The sequence below is a fragment of the Nymphaea colorata genome, chromosome 10, assembly GCF_008831285.2.
Source record: "Nymphaea colorata isolate Beijing-Zhang1983 chromosome 10, ASM883128v2, whole genome shotgun sequence".
Lineage (NCBI taxonomy): Eukaryota > Viridiplantae > Streptophyta > Magnoliopsida > Nymphaeales > Nymphaeaceae > Nymphaea > Nymphaea colorata.
The window spans coordinates 10,525,317-10,538,332 of record NC_045147.1 but is presented as its reverse complement, the minus strand read 5'-3'; the positions used below and the strand labels follow the sequence as shown (position 1 = coordinate 10,538,332).

General features: G+C 37.7%; 1 protein-coding gene across 13 annotated transcripts; it reads left to right on the top strand.

The window, feature by feature from the left end:
• The first annotated feature begins 3,658 nt into the window (after positions 1 to 3,658).
• LOC116262556 (uncharacterized protein At5g43822-like) lies at positions 3,659 to 10,573 on the top strand. Of its 13 annotated transcripts, XM_031642021.2 has the most exons (10): positions 3,659 to 4,105; positions 4,214 to 4,356; positions 4,646 to 4,908; positions 5,245 to 5,329; positions 5,438 to 5,723; positions 5,823 to 5,941; positions 6,793 to 6,972; positions 9,220 to 9,267; positions 9,966 to 10,033; positions 10,137 to 10,573. In XM_031642021.2, exons 5-10 carry the CDS (start codon positions 5,592 to 5,594, stop codon positions 10,181 to 10,183), a joined length of 594 nt encoding a protein of 197 aa, XP_031497881.1. In that variant the 5' UTR covers positions 3,659 to 4,105; positions 4,214 to 4,356; positions 4,646 to 4,908; positions 5,245 to 5,329; positions 5,438 to 5,591; the 3' UTR covers positions 10,184 to 10,573. The 13 variants fall into 13 exon arrangements, with proteins under 13 accessions (XP_031497881.1, XP_031497879.1, XP_031497886.1 ...); XM_031642019.2 differs by lacking the exon at positions 4,214 to 4,356; XM_031642026.2 differs by lacking the exon at positions 4,214 to 4,356 and having other exon boundaries at positions 3,659 to 4,148; positions 4,646 to 4,882; positions 5,245 to 5,315; positions 5,541 to 5,723.
• The last annotated feature ends 2,443 nt before the right edge of the window (positions 10,574 to 13,016 follow it).

The following is a 13,016-nucleotide window of genomic DNA, read 5'->3' as shown; positions in this document are numbered from 1 at the left end:
TCTGTAGCAATTTACTATAGTTCATTGAGATTTCTTAGTACCTACAAAATTGTCCTTAAACTTACCATCATTTTGTTTTTAAAATTGTTTGGGTCTTACAGGCACATGATTACTAGCAGGTTTTTCCTAGACTATCATCAATTCTGCATTCTTTCTCTTGGTCAGGCGTTGTTGCTGAATAGCTAACAGTATAGGAAGCTTTTCTAAAGTCAGATTATCAAATTGAAGACTCAAGGCAGTGACTGTCATATCCCATGAAGGTGGTAGGCTGTTCAAAATGGTGTTGATCTACATGTTGTCAAATATGACATTCCCCATTACGACTAGATCTTTAGTCATGACCAACATCTTATTAACATGGTCCACTACACTGTCTGACTCTTTCATTTTATACGAATTATATTCTTCTAGTAGCAATTGTACGTGCATAGTAGTAGTAGTGTTGTATTTGAAGGAGATAGTATCAAACATGTCCTTGGTTGTTGGACAATCTTCAAATACCCTGATCAGGTCATCTTCCATGAAGGCTAACATGATTGGTTTAGCCATCAATCAATAGTAAATGACTCATATGCCCTTCTTTTCTCATCTAAAGGTTTGTCTCCTGCAATGGGAAAGGGCTGGTTGATCACATAAACGAGTCTTTCCAAAGTCAAGGTCAACATAATCCTACGCTTCCATGCATGAAAATTTGTTCCATTTAATTTCTCAGTCTTGGCTAAATCAGAAGCTCCAACTCTTGATGTCATTTCTACATTAATTTCTATGACAAGTAAAGAACAATAAATAAAGAAAAAAATATCACAATGAAATACAAAAAAAACCGACTCAAGGCGTTTTTTTTTTAAACGCCTTGATGCAAGCATGTGAGGTGCACACATCCTTGAAGCGTGCGCCTCATTTGGTAGAGGCGTACGCCTCCAACCTTCTGCACTCTACCATCGCTGCTGCACTCTTGTCCTTGAGGCGTACGCCTCAAGCATTGAACGTCCCACAGATGGAGGCATACGCCTCTACCAAATGAGGTGCACGCTTCAAGGACGTGCGCACCATGCATCAAGGCATTTAAAAAAAATGCCTTGAGTTGGTTTTTTTTTTTTTGTATTTCATTGTGATGTTTTTCTCTTTATTTATTGTTCTTTACTTGTCATGGAAATTAATTTAGAAATGACATCAAGAGTTTGAGCCTCTAAATTAGCCTGAGAAATTAAATGGGACAAATTTTCATGCATGGAAGCGTATGATTATGTTGGCCTTGACTTTGGAAAGACTCGTTTATGTGATCAACTAGCCATTCCCCATTGTAGGAGATAAACCTTCAGATGAGAAACGAAGGGCATATGAGTCATTTACTATTGATGACTTGATGGCTAAAACCATCATGTTAGCCTTCATGGAAGATGACATGATCAAGGTATTTGAGGATTGTCCAACAACCAAGGTCCTGTTTGATACTATCTCCTCCAAATACAACACTACTACTACTATGCACGTACAGTTGCTATTAGAAGAATACAATTCGTATAAAATGAAAGAGTCAAACAGTGTAGTGGACCATGTTAATAAGATGTTGGTCATGACTAAAGATGTAGCCGTAATGGGGAATGTCATATTTGACAACATGTAGATCAGCACCATTTTGAACAGCATACCACCTTCATGGGATATGGCAGTCACTGCATTGAGTCTTCAATTTGATAATCTGACTTTAGAAAAGCTTCCTATACTATTAGCTATTCAGCAACAGCGCCTAACTAAGAGAAAAAATGCAAAATTGATGATGGTCGAGGAAAAACCTACTAGTAATCATGTAAATGTAAGACCCAAACAATTTAAAAAACAGAACGATGGCAAGTTTAAGGACAATTTTGCAGGTACTAAGAAATCTCAATGAACTGTAGTGAATTGCTACAGATCCAAAAAACCTAGACATATTAGGAAGAACTGCAGGACAAAATTTTTAGATAAGAAAGACAACAATGGTTAGGGCAATAACAACAGGAAGATGCCACAAGGGGACTCAGACAAAGAAGTCATTTGTTTAGTGTCAGAATGTTTGTTTGCATGGAGATCAGACTAGATGATGGGTTGATTCAGGAGCTACTCATCACATCGCGGTGACAAAAGAATGTGTGATTCACATGGAAGAACTGAGTCCGAGAACTCATAAGGTCTACATGGGAAACAACTCATATTGTGATGTTATGAGCATTGGGGCATACCGACTGCGGGGCTACTAGTGTCGTTCTTAACGAGGTTTTGTATGTCCCCTCCATGAGGAGAAACCTGGTGTCTGTTATCACACTGACTGGGAAAAGTTTTGAAGTCTATTTTGTTCCGGGGAAGGTAATCGTGGGAAAACATGGAAAGACCATGTTCGATGGAAAATACGTAAAAGAACATGATATGTTCAAACTTAATGACATGAATAATACTTCAATATCTGCTTATTTCGACTGTACAATGAGTGTGAGTGCAAACTTATGGTATGAAAGATTAAACCATATAAGCATAAAAAGATGAAAACTCTAACACAACAAAGTTTAATACTTGATATGAACGTAAATGATTTCATAAAATGCGAGTCATGTGTATATGAAAAGATTGCAAGAAAACCATTTTCGTCTAAAGTACTCACTGAACTACTAGAAATAATCCATACTGATATCTGTGGACCTTTCGGATACTTCATGACATTTATTGACGACTTCTCAAGATTTGGCTATATTTATTTGATTAAGTATAAGCCAGAAGTACTTGAGAAATTCAATGAATGTAAATTTGAAATTGAAAGACAACTTGGAAGATATATCAAAGTTGTAAGGTCTTATCGAGGAGGAGAATATACTTTTTCATCGAATACTGTAATGTCCTTGAAATTAATAAGCAAAAGACAATGCCTAAAACAACACAATAAAATGGATGATATGTTCTTCTTTAAGTCTATTCCTCTCCATGATTGACACCAAACATAGGTCGCCACTTTTCTCTCTTCGTTTCTGGCGCATCTTGGATACCACTGAGCTCTAAATTTATCATTAAAAAGAAATTGAAGAATGTTGAATTTTGCATATGTTGTGTCTTTATTGATATTTATTGATATGATTAGTATTGTAGGTTTTTTTCAATTTTGTTATTATTTTTATAATATTAAATAATTTATAAATTTGTCTGCTTACGCTTCAATTAACGCCTTCCTTGCCTCATAGAGGCTCAATGCCTCACATCGCCTTCTTGCCTTTTACAACATTATCCTAAAGCATGCACAAATATCTCAACTTCAATGTTAAATTTTCAACGTGAATTCCCTTTACTCTTCGAGTTTTATTTCAGAGCCTTTCTTTGGCAATATTTAATAAGTCTAAGGGTACCAGTACATAATTACACAAAAAATCTCGGTTTTCCGCAGAAATTGCACAATGATGTTTCGGAACCCTTTCAGCAATATCACTAACAATTTCGTATAAACTCTTCCGTTTTTGTTGAAAATAACTTTCCGGAACCTCTTTTTGAAAAAATGTTTAGAAAAAACGTTGCGATATTAATTTATAAACATTGTAACAAAGTTTTTGAAAATAATGTCGAAATGGAGGACTGAATTGTAATTTTTTAACTTTGAGTATAGAAACCCTTTTCGAACGATTTTTCCTCATTTTTCGATTTCGTTCTCTCTCTCCTCTCGAGAGTTCCTCTTTCCTCTCGCGAGGGTAGCCCCCTCCCTCTCTGCTTTCGCTCGTTCTGTGCTGCCATTGTGAGCAAGACAACCTCCCAAAAACAGGAGCTTCAATAACGTCTTCCTCAGTCTCCGGTTTCGCAGAGACAGGGATGAACCGGCAGACAAAGAGGAACGACAGGAGGAAGTCTGCAGGTTCATTGCTGTGTTCCTCCTTTAGCCAAGTCGCCTCTCTGCTACCGGCATGAGGAAGACGACTGGTTTCCAGTCTGTCGGTCGACTGCTTCTGCTCGTCGGTAGAGAAGGCAGGGGCAGTGGGGTCGTGGTTTTTTAAAAAAGAGGATTTTTGAGGTCCGACAAAGAAAAAGAAAGAAAAAAATAGTGACTGTTTCTCCGGTTTCGACAGACGGGAGAATCCCGGATCTTTTCCAGGTATCCGTTGGGTCAGTTTCTCAAACGGTGTACAGTGAGCAAGGTTCTATATTTTCTTCCCTCCCTCTTATTGGTTTGCTGATTTTAAGTTTGTTGTATGTCGAGCAGAGCAGGCTCTGCTTTCTGTCGACGAAGTCTCGGACTGCTTCTTCTTTTGGTTTTGTGTAACAGTAAGTTCAGGATGACAGCAGAGTCTTCCCACTTGAGATTTGTGCAGCAAGCTCTGTGGCCAGACCTCCATGAGGGTTCTGGTATACAATTATTTCCTGTAGTTGGTTTGAATCCCCTGACAGAGCCCTTAACTTAGATATGCATGCTCTGTTTTATGGTCGACTCTAGTCTCGGTTTCTCACAGATGGAATAAAAAACAAGGAGAAACAACTTAATATAGAAACCAGAGAGTTTCAAAACCCAACTAGGACTAACGTGCTTCACACTTCAAATCAGTACCTAGCATGCTTTATTTTCAGGAAATAAATTTTAAAACAGCATGATACACAGGCGACTAGCATGCTCACGCAGGTAGTATGATCTTCACAGGCACCACGAAGATCAAGATCAAATTTCACTTACTGGAATTCGACAAGGAAGGGTCTGATACCACTGTTGGAGCAATTGAAGTGGCAGCGGAAGTTGCAAGTTGTCATCTGCGCAGTAAGTTCAACAGCGGCTCTGGAGTTCAAGTGATGCAGCGACAGTCCCCTGTTAAAACAGCAAAGCAAAAAGAAGAGGGAGGAGAAGGAGAAGGAGAAGAAGAGTTGAAGTTTTGAATCAGAGGTTTCCTTCTAAGGATCTCTTCTAGGGTAAACAGTATTTTCAGTAAACCCTAAAACAAAGAGATGTTGGGCTTAAATAACCAGCTCCTTAGTTTTCCCCGTAGCCCAGCGGGCGGTTAGGGGAGAGATTTCTGGGAAAAAGCCAGATAGAGATAAGGCTTCCTGATTAATCTTGTAACTGCCCAGCAGTTACGAGATATTAGGATATGACTCAATGGTCACTATCCAACATCATTTGCGTGCTGCTCTATTAAACTACACTTTTGCAACGACTAACACAACTGGTCTATTAAACTATCCTTGCAATTACTCACACAACTGGTCTATTAAACTATCCATACCCATCTAATCTATTTGTTGCAGACTCATCTTTTCCTTCACAAGTTGGATGACCTGTGTCCGACACAGATTGTGCAAAAATTGAACACGTAAAGGTGGCTACTCAGAGGTTTTCTTCAATTCTGTTCTTTATCTGCTCTTTTATGTATTTTCCTCTTCTCTGGAAGCTTTTATTACGATGGTTCTGAAGTTATTATTTTTCCATAAATTTACCTAGGGCTTAACCCACTTTGATGGATGATATTCTACAAGAAGCTGATGATATTATTCTCTTCGGGAAAATCTTAGCATAAGAATTGCTTTCCAAAAAACTTCTCCAGGGGCCATCAAACGCTACCGTACGGTGCCGGTATATTGTTATCTTTTTCCACATGGAGAGGCTAATGAAGAAATATCAAAGCAAGTACAAAAGGGCCAGGGAGGAAATGGATCGATGGGAGCAACTTCAGTCCCTATTTCTCACCCAATTTGGGAATGCATCAGCCATCATTGGACGACTGCCGGTAACTAAATATATATTCTGTTTATCAAGCTCTTCTTTCTTTTTTAACTTTGAGTTCCATATGATTATTTGCAACTACCGCTAATGAATTAGTTAATAGGTTCTACAAGATCCGAATAATTTTGGAATCCTATCCGGCAATCCGGACATTAAGAAGGAGCTTTTGGTGAAACAGTTGGAGTCCTTTGAAATGAATTACTCTGCGTTGCTTGGTACAATGTAAAGTTCTATATTTGATCTTAAGTTTATACACCTTTTTTAAGTTTTGCATGCTCGTTTCCTTACTTGTGGTGTATCCACACACACCCCCGCCCCTCCCAAACACACACAACATCTGATGTCTAGATCAAACAGAGTTAAGAGTATGCGCCACTAGAAATTGAAATGGTACAATGCCACCATGCGTGTTTCCCATTGTAGTGTCTATGTGTGTGCATGTGTGTGAGATATGGAAGGCGACATGAGGTAGAGGACTATTTTACAGAAAAAGAACAAGACTATTTGAGTTACATAGCTAAACAAGGAGGGGAACGTATTTCTCTTGAACATTGTAAAAGGAACGGTGAAAAATCTGTTTGATGTTCATCAGAAAAATGTATAATCAGTCAAATATTTTGTAAATAATTCAAAAAGTAGGCTGGTACTATTAAATTGTTCATCCTGTCTTTATACTAATTTCACAATGGGAGCGGTTTTTCTTACTTACCAAAATGAACTTTGAACATTGGAAAAGGCTAACAATTTTTTCCACCACTGTTCCTCGTCTATTGTCAGGCATGTATATTCATGATTTAATAACTAGGAAATTGGACGATTGCAATATTGGGACCATAATTATATAATATCCTCATGTCTTATGTAGACCAACGAAGAAGGGGGACTGTGGGGCCTGTATTTTCTGCACGATTAATTTTCTATTTCTTCTTTAAGGTACTTAGGATTGAGTTGCATCACTATTTTTTGTGCCTTAAATGCATCATTTTCATTTTAGATGCCAGTTACATGTTCTCAAATTTCCTTGTTTGACTTTTCTTGATTGTTCCTTTGCTATTCTTGCCCTCATGGAATAGGAAGGAGTTCCTTGTTATTGTAAAGGCCCTTGAGAAGATCTCTCAAGATGCTTATTTTCTTCTAAAAGAAGAGTGCAAAAAAGTAAGCTCAGAACAAATGGAGGCTCGGGTTGGAGCTGGCCCTAGTATAATGGATTGCTTGGAGGGTCTGAAAACCATTCATGAAATGCATCTGTTCGAGTAAGATTTTGTCAGTAAACCTTTCATGTTTTCCATATGGTATTAGCAAAATAATGTAATTTTTTTTTTCTGTTAATATTCCCATTTATAGTTTGTTTATTTCTTGTACTATGCTTTTGAATTGTAATATTTTTTTATCGTGTGGTTGTTGGAGCTTTGTTTTGTGAGAAAGTGGTCCAAGGACTTTGTGCTTGTTATTCTCGACCTTTTACTAAAATCTGGAAGGCTGATCCTTAATGCAGTTCCAAGCATTCTGCATCCTATTAAAATTTAGGGCTTGTCATATGGATGTTACCACTTGATGGCACATTAAGAATGTCTCATTCTATGGCACATAGCCTGATATACAGAGGCCAGGTCGAACGTATCAATGTATCATCTACGATTATCATTCTTGCCTCTCGGCAATTTATGGAATGGTGTTTCTTGATTTTCTAAAAGCTGATTTTTTTGGAAAGTTTTTGGAATTCAAAATTTTGAAAGTAAAAAGAATGAAAGAGAAAATACAAAATTATGAAATTATTGCTAATTTGTTACAGGAATATTCATGAACTTTCATTTTTTAAGTTATAGAAAAATAAAAATGAACTGTATGCACTTAAAATATGTAAAATAAAAACAAAGTTTTTTTTTCCTCATAGGGAAAATGTTGTGATATTGTTGTAATTTCATATTTTATTTGCTGGCTATACTTTGAAAATGTTGTGATATTTCCCTGATAATATCATTTGTAGCTGTTTGGCAATATCTTAGAAATACCAGCATTGGTGATCATGCTGTATATTCTTCCTAAATGGATGGTGGAGCTTTAGGTGAAGGGAAAGAAGTTCATGACCACATCTAAAATATTAAGTTAGGCGTGCCTTTCAGTATTGGTTACACATTCGGTGATAAGCAAAACCGTGTGGACCCATGGTAATAATTCCATTATATTGATATTCAACTATATTCTCACGTGTCAGAATAATATTATTGCCTTCACTTCTTAATAAGTTCTCCTAGCATTTTAAATATATGTGCTCCAAGAGAAGGAGTGTTTTTATTGGGTAAAATTCCATCTTAGCAGTAGCACTAATGGGTCGTGTTGCACTTTCTTCCATTCCATCCCCTTCTCTGTCTTTTTCACCTCTTTTGGTGGATCTTCTTAGGCCTCCCTCACCATTCTTTTGTGAAGGTTAGGTCTCTCTATCTTTTTCTCCCTTTGCATGGGATATCCCTTTTGGTCCCTTGGTCATTCATCACTCCAAACGCTGGCATTTTCTGTGGCGGATGTGGCTTTGCTGTTTTTGATGGCACATCTGGTTCATGTACAATAATATTTCCTTTTGTGGACAGCCTTAAGACTTCTCAGTCCCTTTTTTTCTCTTTGGATGGATGTCTCCATGTAAAGGCATTCTGGCCTTTGGACCTTATTTCTAGTTTTAGACTGCCTTTTTCTCTTTGAGTTGTGGTTTTTTGGCATCCATTACTCTTGGTATGGGTTCCATTTAGTTGAATTCGTTTTCAACTCTCTCTCTCTTTCTCTCTTTCCTGTCCTTTTGTTATAGAATCTACACTGTACTGCTGATACTAACAGCTTTCGCATACTCGAACCAATAAGTCTTTCATATTTACAAACGCACACCAAATTTGGCATGTGCAATATGGGTTCTTACGTCCTTCACTCTTCTGTAAGAAAAAACTAATAATTCGATGCCCAAGTCCCAACATTGACATCAGTAACTGCAATTACTGCAAATAACAGCCAGGCATCATAAGTTTCTTATGTTGATTTCAGATAAGTGAACTCCCCAAACCACTTTAAATGTGTGTTCTGCTGGTGAAACTAATCACGTTTCTCACATACACTTCCTAAGAAACTTGAGCTTTTGATGTTATACATTGTGATTGCTGTTAGTTGCGAATTTGGGCATCACACCTACCCTTTTATGCTGATAATGTTAAACTTGGAGGATCCTGTTGGTTAATAGGTTTTCTGCTATGTCAGCTGTCAGCACTGACAAAACTGAAAATAGCATGAGTGGTGTCATTTTGGGAGGATGCCAACATCATGCTGGTTCCCAAATGCCCAACCTTTGGGCACTAGAAACGTATTACAGAGGGAAGCTTAGCAAAACCTTAGCTAACTGTTGACATCATTAACTAAGTGTTGGTCTAAATTCCTGAACTTTTTTATTGCTTTTGCTGATTTTGTTGTTATTATGTCAATTTTATTCTTGGTGAATACTAAACAGATTTTCGTTACAGGTACAACCTGAAGTCATCTGTGGTTTTAGCCCTAAATTGGAATTCAAGGTTGGTTGTTTGTCGATGTGACATTATATCCATAATCATGATTCATTGTATGTTAGGATCTTTAGCAAGAGTGTTGAAATGTTTGACGATCCCTTTACATGCCCTAAGAAAGTGAGGATTTTGCTACTTTAGCCTCAAGCAATTCTCATATTTACTTCATTCCTTCCTGCCCTAATTGCAGACTTGCACCTTTCCCCTATTGTCGGATACATTACCTCAGTATATTCTTGCTGATAATGTCCCTGTATTCAGTTCTGCCTTTTGGAGCACCTGAGGAGGTTATTTTTCAAAATCTTCTGATCCAATTACAGTTTCCTGCTTCTTTGCCCTACTTGTCTGTGTTGGAACCTTGCTTTCCTTGCTTCGAGGTTTATGGAGACAACCTTTGCTTTCCTAAAGTGGTTGTGCAGCTTTCCAATTTTTGTTTCTCATGCTATTTTTTGATATTTACTTTGAAAACCCTTTTTCTTGTGCCCCCCCTATTCTTCAATGCAAACTCCACGTAAGTTACTGGTGAAAACTACAGTGTCCTCAAGAAGCCAGTTGTGAATTGGGCCACAAGTTATCTGCATAAATCCCTCACGTATGGCATTCGAATTGATTCTAATTCTTTGCCATGACATCAGACGTTATAAATGCTTAAGGTTACTGGTTTCTTCTTGACATGCCCATAATAGTATATCCTTTTCGTGTTGAAGCAGCCCAGGTGATTTAACTGCCTTCAGTCATCTACTTGCTGACCAGCCCAACATCCCCGGAGTTCAAGGTTGTCCTACTACAGAAGAATCATTTAGCTGTAAAATTAAAAGTTAATTTCTCTAATGGAGTTCTTAGTAACTAGAATATTAATTGTACGACTTTGTTTGCAGTGCAGCTGATTTATAACAAGATATTCATGGACGGTGTTGATCGATGATATTCCTGTGCATGGGGAGGGTAAAGTGATTTGTCCCCTTGTTGCGTATGACAAGTGGCAGCTAAAAAAGGAATGACATGCATGCATCTATGGTGGAGACCTGGTGTGTGGCTCTGCGAATTCCAGGATACATCATTCCCAAGTTACTCTCTGCTTTTCTTGTCCTTTATTGTCTTGATATTTCTTTGTATATAGTATTACTTTTCTGATAATAATGTGTATATTAATTCTGCCTGTTAGTTTTCCTCAAATACCACACATAGATGATATTGGCGATCCATTTGCTGTTGAAGGAGGGGGTTTGCCCTTGCTGATGATAATGTGTAAACTAAAATTTTGCCATTTTAGTGGTGCTCTTTCTTATATTCAATTATGAACAATTTATAGAAACATGCCTCAGGAGTGGATCATTTTACAAAAGCGTACCTACCCTTTCAGAACTTATATTTTGCCTCAGGCGTAGACCTATCTCACATGGCTGTTTTTTCTTACTGGTTACTACTGTCATGTTATCGATTGAAGTGCTCCTCTTAATTTTTTTTTAAAAGTGGTATGCTTTTCCTTAAAGCTAATAAGGAAAACAAAGTCATAGAGACTTGCTTGAAGATAACTTATCAAGCCCAGAACCTGACCAGTCAAACTAAAGCTGCTCGTCCGACCTGCAAAGATCACACGTAGCCAACTAGCCAAGCCCTTAGGCTTGTGTATGTGCTCAATGATGTGCCAAACTATTTGCCATGACAGCCAAATTATGTGCAATGACAGGATTTAGATAAGCTGGATTTGAATCCGTAGTGGCTAAAGGCTGTTGGTAGATCAAATTTGATTAGCTTTCCTATTCTCTTTTGTAAACTAAGTTCAAAAAGGTTGACCGTTTTTATAAACAAGTCTGAGCACCCTACTTAGTTCACATCCAATTGCGGTTTGCTTTCTATTGGAACGGTCTACAGCATGATGTTTGGGCCTAACTGGAGGTTTACTTCTCAGGGGGCTTATACATTATTATATCAGAATCTGAAAAAGGATCTATGGCCTTTGTGAAAAGTTTACATTTTTTGCTATATTATTTTCTCCCTAGTTTCTGTTAAAATCTCCAGCACTTAAAATTGTGCAAGTCTTTGAAGGTTTATGGTTTTGGCTTCTTTGTATCAAGATCTAAGGACTTGTTTGTATCATGACCTTGAAGACTTGGCATAAATTGTATGGCATAGCTGGTGACAAGAGGTGTCACTGTTACCCTTTTAATTCGGGTGGGGCACTATGCTCTTATGGCATATAGGGTGAAACTCGGAATCGAAATGCTGGTATAATGTCCCGTAACCATTCAGCTCTTTTTCAAGTGGTGAGTGTAATTTTGCCCGAAGATTTGATTTTCCTGCCTTTTTCAAGTGGTTCCATCCCACTCACCGAAAGAAGAAGTAGGGCAGTGGACAGGGAGAGCCGCATGAGGTAATTGATCACCATAGGTTTAATCGCTTTTATAGGAGGTATTAACTATCTAAACAACGGAAACTTTTTGCAAAAATCTAAACTCAATGATTTTCTAACTTTAGAAATTTCAAAAGGGGATAAAGTAGAAAGTTGCACACAAATAAGTGCATGATTATTAGTTAGTAGCATTGTAGCCTGAAAGGTCACTCACGAGGTAACTGATCTGAAGTTGATCCTATTGGGTGAGAGGCTTGCCATATATGGTCACAACAATACTTCATGGTGCCCAGAATATTTCTTGGAGCTCTAAGTAATTTTGAGGAGACAAAACACATGTCAACTTTGTATCAGTTCAATTAGTTGAGAAGATTAATACAACTCTGAACTAGAACTCCAGTGCATCTCACCAGAAAAAAAAACGGAGATCAATTGTTGAATGCTTTGTTACAGTTCAGGGGCAATGTGTGAGCAACACTGTTCGCGGAGTCAATGGTGAAGATGGGAAACATAGAAGTGCTCACAGGAACAGAAGAAGCACTAAAAAACCAAATGGATTTACCAACACATGGAAAACTTATGTAAGTGAAAGTCAACTTTTACTGACGACCCGAAGACAATCGCTAAATATAATTTTTTTGCTGTCATCCAGAGATAGAGTCAGTGAAAAGCTGCCTTCATCGACACATGTCGTTGAAGTTTGCCTTTTACCAATGTCCGCAACTCTTACGTCGCTAAAAAACAATTTTTACCAACGTCCTATTCCGAAGGTCGATAAAAGTACTGAAAGAAGCTCAGTTTTACAGACACGTGACTGTTCTCGAGTCGATCAAAATTTTTTCCTGATGAAACGTACAAACATTCATCTACGGATGTTAGCAGAAGTTGTTAGATTTACCGACCTGTAACATTTCTCACGTCGATGAAACATATTTTCGACGAAGAATTATCAATGTTTGTTCTGCGTGTCAGTAAAACTACACTTCCATCAACATGTTGACTCCGGACATTAGTAAAACCTTGTGATGTTTTTAAGTATGCTTTTAACGAAGCAGCATCACGCATCGACAAAACCTTTCCCGAGTTATTACCACGTCACAAACCCTTTTTCTCTTCTATTCTTCGTCCCTCTTTTATTTTCTCTTCCCTCTTCTTCCTACCGGCGATTTTATGGCAAGTGGAGGTGCTTTTCATCGTTTTTGGATTGCTTGAAGCTTAAAAAGGTTGTTGTAACATGCTTGTGTGGTATATATCCAAAATTTTTCAGTAAAAAATAACCGTTTTCTGGTAGTATTTGGCCGTGAAACTTTGCAAGAATGTCTGTTGAGCTTAATACTTTAATTTGATATATTAATAGCATAAAATCTCAAGACAAACCCAAAACCCCCAAATTTTCCTAAATAAT